General features: G+C 52.8%; 2 protein-coding genes across 2 annotated transcripts in view; both read left to right on the plus strand.

Annotated features, from left to right (window-relative positions):
• Positions 1-2,377, plus strand: part of LOC128580492 (kelch-like protein 26) — a 28,725-nt gene extending 26,348 nt beyond the window's left edge. Inside the window, exons 2-3 of the mRNA XM_053582385.1 lie at positions 22-204; positions 2,267-2,377. Of these exons, the coding sequence (XP_053438360.1) occupies positions 22-204; positions 2,267-2,369 (286 nt within the window). The 3' untranslated portion in view covers positions 2,370-2,377. The remainder of the gene's footprint in view (positions 1-21; positions 205-2,266) is intronic.
• A 7-nt stretch (positions 2,378-2,384) lies between these two features.
• Positions 2,385-5,482, plus strand: KLHL26 (kelch like family member 26). Its single transcript, XM_053582336.1, has one exon. The coding sequence runs from the start codon at positions 2,385-2,387 to the stop codon at positions 3,987-3,989; it is 1,605 nt and encodes a 534-aa protein (XP_053438311.1). The 3' UTR covers positions 3,990-5,482.
• Positions 5,483-12,349: the final 6,867 nt, after the last annotated feature.

A 12,349-nucleotide genomic window follows, 5' to 3' on the forward strand; every position in this document is an offset into this window, starting at 1 on the left:
CCACCTCTGCTCTCTCCGCAGCACGGCCGATAAGAATGGGGCCCTTAAGTGCACCTTCTCAGCACCTGGCCACAGCACTAGCCTCCTACAGGGCCTGGCAACCCTCCGCTCCCAGGGCCAGCTGCTTGATGTGGTGCTCACCATCAACAGAGAGGCCTTCCATGCGCACAAGGTGGTCCTGGCTGCCTGCAGTGATTACTTCAGGTGAGTGCAGCTTGGAGGGGCTTGAGGAGGAGGACAGGGTGGAGAGCACCCACATTCTAATCGGGGCTCCTGACTATGTCAGCCAGGGACAGCTTTGAGGGAAAGTGGCAAGTGGTGGCCTTTCTTCTGAGAGAAGCGCAGTGTCCAATAAACCTGGAAGTTTTCCCAGATTTGCATCTTACTTTTTCTGGGCAGAATACACTTGAGGAGGCAGTGTTGGCTCATGGGCATTCCCTGAGCAGCTGCCCTGGGGGTGGCCGGGCTCAGCTGAGCTTTTATTCTGCTTCCTTATGTGGCACCTACTGCTTGGCAGGAGCCATTCTAGGCCTTAGGACCCAGCAGGGAGGAAATGGGCACAAGTCCTTGCTGTCAGGATGTCCACCCTCAGGGCACCTAAAGCAGAACAGCAGAGGAACCAGAGGGCCACCAAGATCTACAGTGACTCCTGTGTCTGTCAGCCCCCATGTGCTAGGCTCTATCCGAGGCTTGGATGAGGTTTCTTCCTGTTGTCCTGAGCTGTGGGTGCTTCTCCTGAGTGACAGATGAGGCCTGGGTAGGCATGCAGGTGTGTCTGCTGTCCCTATGTCATAGCTAGGCCAGAAGAGGGGTCTCTGTGGAGTTTACGGAGGAGGCTGTTCTCTTTACCAGCTAGGGGCTATCTCAGGGCCACGCTGCCTCTTTCATCCCTCAGTGACCAGTGGCTGAGCCTCCTTCCTGCCAGGTCACAGCAGGCCACCCTGGGGTGATTCCTAGGCATGTCCCAGCCCAGATATATGCTTTAGGCTACAGGTTCCCTGAGGCGGGGATGCCTAGCCTGGCATGTGCCCCAGCCACCCGCCCTGTGGGCTCAGCAAGGCTGTTGTGGGGAGCTGAAACAGCCAGGCCAACTGGGGCGCTGCTTCTATTTTTATTCTGGATTGGGGGACGGGTGGGCCAGCCCAGCCAGCAATGCCCTTTAAAGGCTCTCCTGTGCTGGCACTGTGGCTGGCAAGGCCTTAAAAGGCAAAACTCCCTCCTGTCGCCCTAACTGCCTCTGCCTTCATCACATAATGCTCGAGGGCCAGTGGGGACTTATGGGGACAAGAAGGCAGAGTCTGAGGAGCTGGCAGAGTACTGCTCCTGGATGGATCTAAGACACCATTGAGTGGCTTGCCAGGTGGATATCAGTTGGTGCCCTGTGATGACACCCTTATGGCTGGCTGGCTCCCAAGGACTTCTGTTGGGCAGAAGGATGAAGGAAGTTCTCCCTCATCAGAGAAGGTGCAGATGGAAGTAAGAGTTATTGTGAGATACCAACCCTCCCTGAGAAAGGAACTTCCCATTACCCAGGAATGGGCATCGGGCTTTTCTTCCCTCTGCCTGTAGGGTGCATCCTAAGAGCAACAGGGCACTGTGACCCAGGGCCTTAAGCCACCCCATTGCCCTCCTGCCCATGGATTTGTGTCTCCTCTCTGGCTCTCATGTTAGCCCTGCCTCCCAAAGCAGGAGAATCATGGTTGGCTGAGGATGTGGCCACCAGCTCCTCTGGGCTGTGCTTGGAGTGGGGTGGGGTGCTTCCTTGATTGCTTAGGCGAGATTGCAGTGACCCCAGCACAGCACTCTGGTTAAGTGTTCCATTTCTGGATGGTGTCTTTCACCTCCCCTTTCCTGTCTGACAGTTGCAGAGACCCAAGCTGGGGAAGTCAGAGCTGCTCTCCCAGGCTAGTGTGTAGGTAAGGATGTCATAGAGCTGAGCTCTGTAAACTGTGGTATGAGGCTCTTCCACAGCCCCGGCCTTGTCTCCTGAGATGGGGCTGCAGATCTGTCCCCAGAGCCATGGGGAGGTGGTCTTCTAAATAGCTGTACCTGGCTCCCTCTGTCCTGCCAGCCGGGCTGCAGTGAGGTACACTTTGGGTATGGCTGAGCCAGGCCTGCAGCTCCTACAGCTCTGACATGAGAGCCATGATCTGGTCATTAAGGAGCCGGGGCAGGGCCCTTGCAGAGGGGTAAAGCAGGGAAGGAAGATACACAGCTTGGGGTGAAGTAAAACTTTTTCTTTTCTTTTTTGCATGTTTTTAACAAGCATCCAGCCTGCTTTTTTCTTACCAGCTGCACACTGTGTTCTGTGTCTTGGCGCCACTGTTCCTGAGGTCAGGCTGTTCCTGGCTGGCCAGAATGCCCCCTAGCTGCCCTGAGCCCACATGCTGTTGTTTCTGACCTTCAGGGCCATGTTCACGGGCGGCATGAGGGAGGCAAGCCAGGATGTCATTGAATTGAAAGGTGTGTCGGCCCGTGGACTGCGGCACATCATTGACTTCGCTTACAGCGCTGAAGTGACCCTGGACCTCGACTGTGTGCAGGATGTGCTGGGTGCGGCTGTGTTCCTGCAGATGCTGCCTGTGGTGGAGCTGTGTGAGGAGTTCCTCAAGGCAGCCATGAGTGTGGAGACCTGCCTCAACATCGGCCAGATGGCCACCACTTTCAGCCTGGCTTCACTCCGGGAATCCGTAGATGCTTTCACCTTCCAGCACTTTCTGCAGATTGCAGAGGAGGAGGATTTCCTGCGCCTGCCCCTGGAGCGCCTCGTCTTCTTCCTGCAGAGCAATCGGCTGCAGAGCTGCACTGAGATCGACCTGTTCCGTGCTGCCGTCCGCTGGCTGCAGCATGACCCAGCCCGGCGGCCACGAGCCAGCCATGTGCTGTGCCACATCCGCTTCCCACTCATGCAGTCATCGGAGCTGGTGGACAGCGTGCAGACACTGGACATCATGGTAGAAGATGTGTTGTGCCGTCAGTACCTGCTGGAGGCCTTCAACTACCAGGTGCTGCCCTTCCGGCAGCATGAAATGCAGTCACCACGCACCACTATTCGCTCGGACGTGCCCTCACTTGTCACCTTTGGTGGCACACCCTACACTGACAGTGACCGCTCCGTCAGCAGCAAAGTGTACCAGCTGCCTGAGCCTGGTGCCCGCCACTTCCGTGAGCTCACAGAGTTGGAGGTGGGCTGCAGCCACACGTGTGTGGCCGTGCTGGACAACTTTGTGTACATGGCTGGTGGCCAGCAGTTGCAGTATCGGAGTGGTGAGGGTGCCGTGGATGCCTGCTACCGCTATGACCCCCATCTGAACCGCTGGCTACGCCTGCAGGCCATGCAGGAGAGCCGCATCCAGTTCCAGCTGAATGTGCTCTGTGGCATGGTGTATGCCACGGGCGGCCGCAATCGGGCTGGCAGCCTGGCCTCTGTGGAGAGGTACTGCCCCCGGCGTAATGAGTGGGGCTATGCCTGCTCGCTGAAGCGCCGCACATGGGGCCATGCTGGGGCTGCTTTGGGGAGCCGCCTCTACATCTCGGGTGGCTACGGCATCTCAGTGGAAGACAAGAAAGCCCTGCACTGCTATGATCCTGTGTCCGACCAGTGGGAGTTTAAGGCACCCATGAGCGAGCCCCGTGTGCTGCATGCCATGGTGGGTGCTGGCGGCCGCATTTATGCCCTTGGTGGCCGCATGGACCATATGGACCGCTGCTTTGACGTCCTGGCTGTGGAGTACTATGTGCCCGAGACAGACCAGTGGACTACTGTGAGCCCCATGCGGACAGGCCAGTCAGAGGCCGGCTGCTGCCTGCTGGAAAGGAAAATCTACATCGTTGGGGGCTACAACTGGCGCCTCAACAATGTGACAGGCATTGTGCAGGTGTACAACACAGAGACAGACGAGTGGGAACGAGACCTACACTTTCCAGAGTCCTTTGCAGGCATTGCCTGTGCCCCTGTCCTGCTGCCCCGGGCTGGGACCAGGAGGTGACCCCTGGAACCTTGGCCTGGCTGCATGCTGTCTCTGAGCGGGGCTTGGCAACTCCACATCTGGCCAAGAACCCCAGCAGCTCCCCCTGGGCTGGCCCCAGGGGCCTGCTGCATTGATAACCTCCCCTCCCTGGTCTGGGGTCCCTCCCTCCTTCATTCCCAAAGCAGATCCTGACTGGGAGTCCAGATGAGGGAGCGTGCCAGCCAGGAGGCAGACGTGTTGTGGCAGCACTTCCAGGGCAGTTTTCTCACTACCTTGATGTCCTGGCTGGTGGGTGGAAATTCTGCTCTCTTTTGTGGTAGTGGTTGTGTGGCTTTGCCTCTCTCCTCTCCCCAACCCCACCAGTCCCACCATTTCAGACATTCAGATGCAAGCTCATTAACATCAAACCCAAAGTCCAAGGTATGCAACTCACCACCCCCTGCTAAATCTCTTGCCTATTTGTGTTTTTAAAATAAACTCACCCCAAACCTCCATAACATAAGGAACTCCAGGAGCAGTAAGAGGAAGCTCTGAAGCCTCTGGCTCAGGGTGGGTAGAGAACAAGAGTACATGCCTCCCTCCCCAACACATGCCCCCAACACCTGCACCCCTCATCCTGAGCTGCCTGGGCAGGAGGCTCTGGCTGAGTCTCTGTTTCTGAAGGGCCCCAGCACCTTCAAAGCATTCACTCATTTTCTTTCAGGAGGAAATAACTCCCAGAGATGGTCCTTATGGGTCTTGGGCCTTCCACTTGGCACTCAATGTCACATGGGGCCTTACTGAGGAGGATAGGCCAAGACAGCCCCTGCCTATGTTTGCCTCTGGTGGCTGTGCTGTCCTCGTCCCATGGTTCAGAATCTTGCAATGCATGTGCATCTTGCAGGTCTGTTGGATGATTTTTATTTCCTTCCCTTTTTTCTACCCTTCTGTGTCCCCCGGGCCCCCACCAACCTACCCTGTTTTTAGGTAATGTTACTGAGCCTGGGCCCACCCCTAGGGGAAGTCAGGTCTGTGGTGAGGCCTTTCCCTTTAAGGGCTTCATGACATCTCCAGCCACATCCATTTTGATGCTTGAACCTCTAAACCTTTCTTTTTGTTTTGCTTTACTTTTTTTTTTTTGAAACAGTCTCATTTTGTCACCCTTGGTAGAGTGCCGTGGCGTCATAGTTCACAGCAACCTCAAACTCCTAGGCTTAAGCAATTCTCTTGTCTCAACCTCCCAAGTAGCTGGGGCTGTAGGCGCCCACAGCAATACCCGGCTATTTTTAGAGATGAGGTCTCACTCTGGCTCAGGCTGGTCTCAAACCCATGAGTTTAGGCAATCCACCCGCCTTGCCCTCCAGAGTGCTGGGATTACAGGTGTGAGCTACCACACTCAGCCTTTTTTTTTTTAAAGAAGCCAGGGCCAGACACGGTGACTCACGCCTGTGGTCCTAGCACTCTGGGAGACTGAGGCTGGTGGATTGCATGAGCTCACAGGTTCAAGACCAGCCTGAGCAAAAAGCAAGACCCCGTCTTTATTAAAAATAGAAAACTGAGGCAAGAAGATCGTTTGAGCCCAAGACTTGGAGATTGCTATGAGCTATGATGCCATGGCACTCTATGAGCTATGATGCATGACAGAGCATTAGACTCTGTCTCAAAAAAAAAAAAAAAGCCGGCACTGCTGTCTTATAAATGTGATTTGTACTCTCGGGGCAGCTTAAAGTGTCTCTCTTGCTGCTAACGGACGATTGATGTCGTGTCTCTGTGACCCACTCACCGTGTAAAGAATTAACCTCATATCTTAGCAGATGTCATCTCCTAATATTTCCCTTTATTTAATAAAAATGTTATGGCGAAAAGATGGAGTGGGCCCAGTGCTGAACTCGTGTGGTTTGGGCTTGATTGGTCACAGATTCCTCATGTGTCTTCTGTGTATCTAGGGGCTCCTCTCTCCGCCCCCTCGGCCTTTTCTAGCTTTGCAGAGGAGCTGGTGAGGGGCTGAGCTTGGGCTCAGGAGTGCAGGGGCAGCAGGAAACACAGTTATTTCTATCTGGGCACCTGGGAGACAGGGGGCAAACCCCAGCCCAGGTCCGGCAGCCTGATGTGGGATATTCTTTCCAGGTTGCCCAGCCCCCGGCCACCAGGCAGCCCACAGAGATCCTGTCTCCCTGGGGGAGGTACAGGGCAAGTCCTAAAGGAAACATGAAGTCATCGCCCCTCCATATGGGCCTGAGAGGTCTGCAGAGACCCCCCAACCCCCACTCTCATAGCTGGCCTTGCCTCAAACCCGGCTGCCTAGAGCGGGCTGCTTACTTCTCCTGGTGCTTCTGGACAGGCTTCCAAAAAGGAAGGCTCTGGGATCATCCTCCACACTCAGATCTGTGTAAGTTGCCTCACCCACAGGCCTGGCACTCCTATGCCATGGCCACCAGGGTCCAGGGTAAGGCTGGGAGCGGTGGGGGCAGCACTAAAATAGGAACTGGGTGGGAACCCTGGAAGAAGCCCATGCTGCCAGGGGCATCCAAGGAAAGCAGCAGCTCTCAGGCACTTACCATAACATTCCAGCCCCACCCCCGACCTGAGCTCCTCCAAAGAGAACCCTTCCCTAATGGAGCCATGGCCTCTTCAGGGGGGCAGTGAAAAGCCTTTGCCAGCTCCAAGTTCCCCAGATCAGCTCACACCTCAGAACATCTTGTCCCCAACGAGCTGGCAGGGGTGCCGGCCCTGGGCGGGGGTGCTGCCGTATCTAACCAGATCGATTGTGCATAACCCTCTCGACCAGTTTTGGAATGTCCTGGGGCCCCCTATCCCTCCCTCAGCCTCCCCCCACCCCACCCCCACAAGAAAGGAAAATTATTTTTCGTATTGTAAACTTTAAACACGAAAAAGCTGTTTTTAATTTAGCAGAAACTGGCTTGAATCTTCACTTTGTGAATGTTTGTGTCCTTCAGAGAGAGTCAGAACATGCCTGTGCACACTCATACATGCTCACACACACACCTGCACACGTGTGCTACAACACACATTCACGTGGCTGTGCCCTTGCATGCATGCCTACACACATGTGCTCACTTGGGCACACACATTGTAACATGCTCACATGCTGACAATTAAATGCAAGTTCACCCATGTGCACATGTGTACTCACACATGCACTCAACCTTGGACCAGCCTGGCCTGCCCTGCCTGGTGTCCTGAAGGGGTCTGGAGTCCTGCACCTCCCCAAGCCTGGGGAAAACCTGTCTGATTCCAGGCGCCCTGCTTCCTTGCAGAGGCCTGGATGCAGTCTGCAGGAGCCTCCCTTGCACCTGGGCTCAGGCTGTGGGAAAATGCTGTCTCTCAGGACGGTCAGACGCAGCCCGTGAGAGGGAGGCCAAGTGTGACTTCTGGGGCCTTGCAACAAGCGAGGGCCAAGAGGGCCTCCAGGGAGCCATGTGAGGTGGGAATCCGCCCTGGACCTGGCCAGCTTGGAAACCTGCCCCTGGCTCCATCTCTGAGAAAGCAGCTCTAGCTCCTTTGTTCTCACGGGCCCTGGAGAATCACTTTGCATGGTGGAGCCTTGGTGCACAGGTTTTCCCAAAGGCACCTGGCTATGGATCTCCGCAGTGCACTGCCTAGCATGGTACATGGCATGGAGGGGACATTGCCCGAAGTTTGTTGCACAATAGGGAGGTTCTGGAGTGGGAAGGTGAGTGCAAAGCCTGTTTTATATCAGTGTCCACAGTTATTATGTGTGTGTGGACTATGGGTGCAGAAGGATGCCCATTTAGTTCTTTCTTCCTGTCGTCCTTGTGGCCAACCCTGCTGGTGACCAGCCCAGCATCCATTCTTCCCTCCTCACCAGTAGAACCATGATTTGGTGCTAGCAACAATGTGCCCAGCCTCGGGGGTTAAGATTTAGCTGAGCCATTCTTGGCAATGCCTTTTCCTGGGGTTGTTTTCAATCTGGGCACATTGCCCAGCTCTGGCCACTAAGCTTTAAGGGGTCGGGCGTTTTTGGAAAAGAGAAGGGCCTTGTTGCCCCCTTCACTCCCTTACTGCTTCTTAAGAGAACACAATGCCAGGAGCTTCTGCAGCCATCTTGTGGCCATGAGGAGCAAGTTAAAAGTGGTACAAAAATGCCTTCTCTCAGATGCCTGAAACCAAAAGGCCACCCGTTGCATCCCAGCACCTCTGACCTCCAGAGAGAAATAACATCTGCACTTCTTCTTCTTTTTTTTTTTTTGAGACAGGGTCTCACTTTGTCACCCTGGGTAGAGTGCTGTGGCATCATAGCTCACAGCAACCTCAAACTCTTGGGCTCAAGTGATTCTCTTGTCACAGCCTCCCAAGTAGCTAAGACTACAGGCACCCACCACAACGCCTGGCTATTTCTTTTTAGAGACGTGGTCTTACTCTGGCTCAGGCTGGTCTCGAACTTATGAGCTCAGGCAATCCACCTACCTCAGCCTCCTGGAGTGCTAGGATTACAGGTGTGGATTACGTGCTAGGATTATAGCCACTGCTTCCAGCCAGACATCTGCACTTCTTAAGACACTAGAGGTCAGATATTCTGATGCTTATAATCAAATAATTCTAAAGTTATAATATGTGTCCGATACTGGTGTCTTCCATTTTGTGTAAATCAGGATTTTACTTACAAACAATAGAAACCGGTTCAGGCTGATTTATTAATAAATAGCTGAAGTGTGTACTGGAAAACTAGTAGCTCACAGGAATGGTAAGAAAGCTGGAAAGCCAGGCTCAAAAAACAGTAGCAATCAGGCTGGTGCAGTGGCTCACACCTGTAATCCCAGCACTCTGGGAAGCCAAGGTGGGTAGATTGCTTGAGCAACCTCTCAGGAGTTTGAGGCCAGCCTGAGCAAAAGTGAGACCCCATCTCTACTAAAAATAGAAAAACTGGGGCAAGAGGATTGCTTGAGCCCAGGAGTTGGAGGTTGCTGTGAGCTATGATGACTCTATGGCACTCTACCCAAGGCAACAGCATGAGACTGTGTCTCAAAAAACAAAAACAAGAAACAATAGCAAGCAAAGGGGTGTCAGGTGCCAGGGGTGAAATCATGCCAGAGGACACTTCTGCCACCTCTGCAGAATCCAGATGTCTCTGTTAGCACTGCCATCTGCCCTGGGCATCCAGCCATAGCTGCCCTTGGAAACCAGGTGGCCCTGCCTGAATCTGTTTCTTTGTACTTCTGTGTGCAAGTGGAAACATCCTTTTGGTCCAGCCCATATCCTATACTGATACTCTAGCTGCCTGGGGAGTGGGGAAAATACGTATGTAAGTATGTTAGCTGCTGCTGCATAACAAACAGTCCCAAGTCTCAATGGCACGCAACAATAAATGTCTGTTTTTCATGTGTCCATGAGTCTTCTGGGGGTAAGGGTGTTCCTATATCTAGGCTGGCCTTGGCTAGACAGCTCTGCTTCTAAATGAAAGGCTGGAGTAGCCAGAAGGTTCTGCTTTACCTGTCTCGAATCCCCCGAGCCAGCAGTTAGCCAGGGCACATTCTCCTCCTGAAGTGCCTAAAGACAAGCAGAATCATGTAAGGCTTCCTAAGATCTAGATTCAGGACTCATACACTATCTCTCCTGCCCTTATGTCTTTGGCCAAGAAAACCACCTGGCTGAGCCCAAAATCAGAAGTGGGGAAATATCCCCCACCTGGTGGGAAGAACTACAGGGGCATGGACACAGGAACGGATGGAGAACTGGGACTGGAAGTTTCATTGGTCACCCTTGGCTTGGGGCTTCTGTTGTTAGTGGAGGACTGACTTCCCAGCACTTTAAGAGGACACGGTTGCATGATTGCTTGTGGCCAGGAGTTTGAGAATAGCCTGAGCAACATAGTGAGACCCCTGTCTCTACAAAACTTAAAAATTGGGCAGTGCCTGTGGCTCAAAGGAGTAGGGTGCTAGCCCCATATGCCAGAGTGGGGGGTTCAAACCCAGCCCTGGCCAAAAACTGAAAAAAAAAAAAAAACTTAAAAATTAGCTAGACATTGGCTCAGCGTCCGTGGCTCAAGTGGCTAAGATGCCAGCTACATACACCTGAGCTGGCAGGTTCAAATCCAGCCCAGACCTGCCAAACAACAACAACTGCAACCAAAAAATAGCTGGACGTTGTGGCGAGCGCCTGTAGTCCCAGCTACTTGGGAGGCAGAGGCAGGAGAATCTCTTGAGCCCAAGAACTGGAGGTTGCTGTGAGCTGTGATGCCATGGCAGTCTACCCAGGGTGACAGCTTAAGGCTCTGTCTCAAAAAAAAAAAAAAAATTAGCTAGATAAAGTATTGCATGCCTGTAGTCCCAACTATTTGGGAGGCTGAGGCAAGAGGATCCCTTCAGCCCAGCAGTTTAAGGCTACAGTGAGCTTTGATGATGTCATTGTACTCTAGCCTGGGCAACAGAGCAAGATGCTGTTTCTAAAAACATAAAATGAAAGTTGGTCTGATGAGGGCCTGGTTTGGAAGTCAAAGATGTGACTTAGATGCTTTTGGTCTTTTCCGGCTGACACCAATGGCCTCAATTTACCTCCACAAGATGTACCTCAAATCAACTAAGATCCCATATAAGGAAAAGCAGGAAAGCAAACCATGAAAACTTACATCTGCAAGGTAGCATTTTGCTTTCCTAATGGTTATTGAGTGCTTGTGATGAAGCAGGCAGTGAGCTAAGTACTTTCCACGTGTTATCTGTTTAATCTCCCCAAGAGCCTGCTATGAGGAATGTCACTGTCCACATTTAGCAGGGGAGGGCATTGAGTCTCAGACTGGTGAAGACAATTTCCCATTGTCACAGAGTTGTGCTGACCACACAGAAACTCTCAGGAGTTTCTATATACAGTATATGAGGTAGGACAATTAAGTTTGCGAAGTCATCCTAGGAAAAGTGTTACATATCTCACTGCTGAATCTCATGACAGTCACCTTTAAAGTATTCCCATTCTGTGGGGCGCCCATATCTCAGTGGTTAGGGTGCCAGCCACATACCCCAGGACCGGTGGGTTTGAACCCAGCCCAGGCCTGCTAAACAACGACAACAATAACCAAAACAACAGCCAGGTGTTGTGGCAGGTGCCTGTAGTCCCAGCTACTAGGAGGCTGAAGCAAGAGAATTGCTTGAGCCCAAGGGTTTATCATAGCAGGCCCTGGCCCGGTTCAAACCCACCAGCCCCGGTGCATGTGGTTGGCACCATAACCACTGAGTTATAGGTGCTGAGCCTCAAAATTGTTTTGAAGGGTGGATTAGGTCCTGGCATTGGTGCATAGCTTCCCAAGGTGCATACCTCAAAGGTGATGGTACCTCAAAGGTGATGGTAGTGATATTCAGCAATGAGGTATGTAGTACTTTTTTTGAATGAGTTCACGAACTTAATTGTCTGATTTCGTGCATATATATATTTTTTTTGGCCGGGGCTGGGTTTGAACCTGCCACCTCCGGCATATGGGACCGGAGCCCTACTCCTTGAGCCACAGGCGCCGCCCATCGTGCATATTTTTTGAGATAGAGTCTCACTCTGTTGTTCTGGGTAGAGTGCTGTGGCATCCTAGCTCACAGTAACCTCAAACTCTTGGGCTTGAGTGATCCTCTTGCCTCAGCCTCCCAAGTAGCTGGGACTGTAGGCACCCACCACAATGCCCAGTTTTTCTAGTTTTTTTTTTGGTACAGACAGAGTTTCACTTTATCACCCTCGGTAGAGTGCCGTGGCGTCACACAGCTCACAGCAACCTCCAACTCCTGGGCCTAGGCGATTCTCCTGCCTCAGCCTCCCGAGTAGCTGGGACTACAAGCGCCCACCACAACGCCCGGCTATTTTTTTTTGTTGCAGTTTGGCCGGGGCCGGGTTTGAACCTGCCACCTCGGTATATGGGGCTGGTGCCCTGCTCACTGAGCCACAGGCACCACCCAGTTTTTCTAGTTTTAGTAAAAAAAAATACAGGGTTTTGCTCTTGCTCGGGCTGGTCTTGAACTTCTGAGCTCAAGCAATCCACCTGCCTTGGCCTCCCAGAATACTAGGATGACAGATGTGAGCTACTGCACCTGCCCTTAACTTTGTATATTTTTGTCATCCAAATAAGCGTGAAAGAGGTTAGGTTTTTATTTAACTTGTCTGTCCTTAGAGGCTTTAAATAGATGAATCCTATGGCCTGGATGCAGAGGGAAGAACATTTCCGGAAGGAGTGGGGGCAGCCTGTGCAAAGGTCCTGAGGTAGGATGCAGAAAGGCTGGAGTGGTAGGTGTGAGAAAAGGAAGGGTGGGAAATGATGCTGTGGAAGTTGGTGGGGAACAAATGGAGCCAGGCAGAGCTCTGGAGCAGAGGAGAGACAACTAGATCCTATAGCAGTGATTTTCAACTGATGTGCTGTGGCACAGTGTCGTCAGAGGATCTTAGGTGTG

Source organism: Nycticebus coucang, chromosome 3 (assembly GCF_027406575.1).
Source record: "Nycticebus coucang isolate mNycCou1 chromosome 3, mNycCou1.pri, whole genome shotgun sequence".
Classification (NCBI taxonomy): domain Eukaryota; kingdom Metazoa; phylum Chordata; class Mammalia; order Primates; family Lorisidae; genus Nycticebus; species Nycticebus coucang.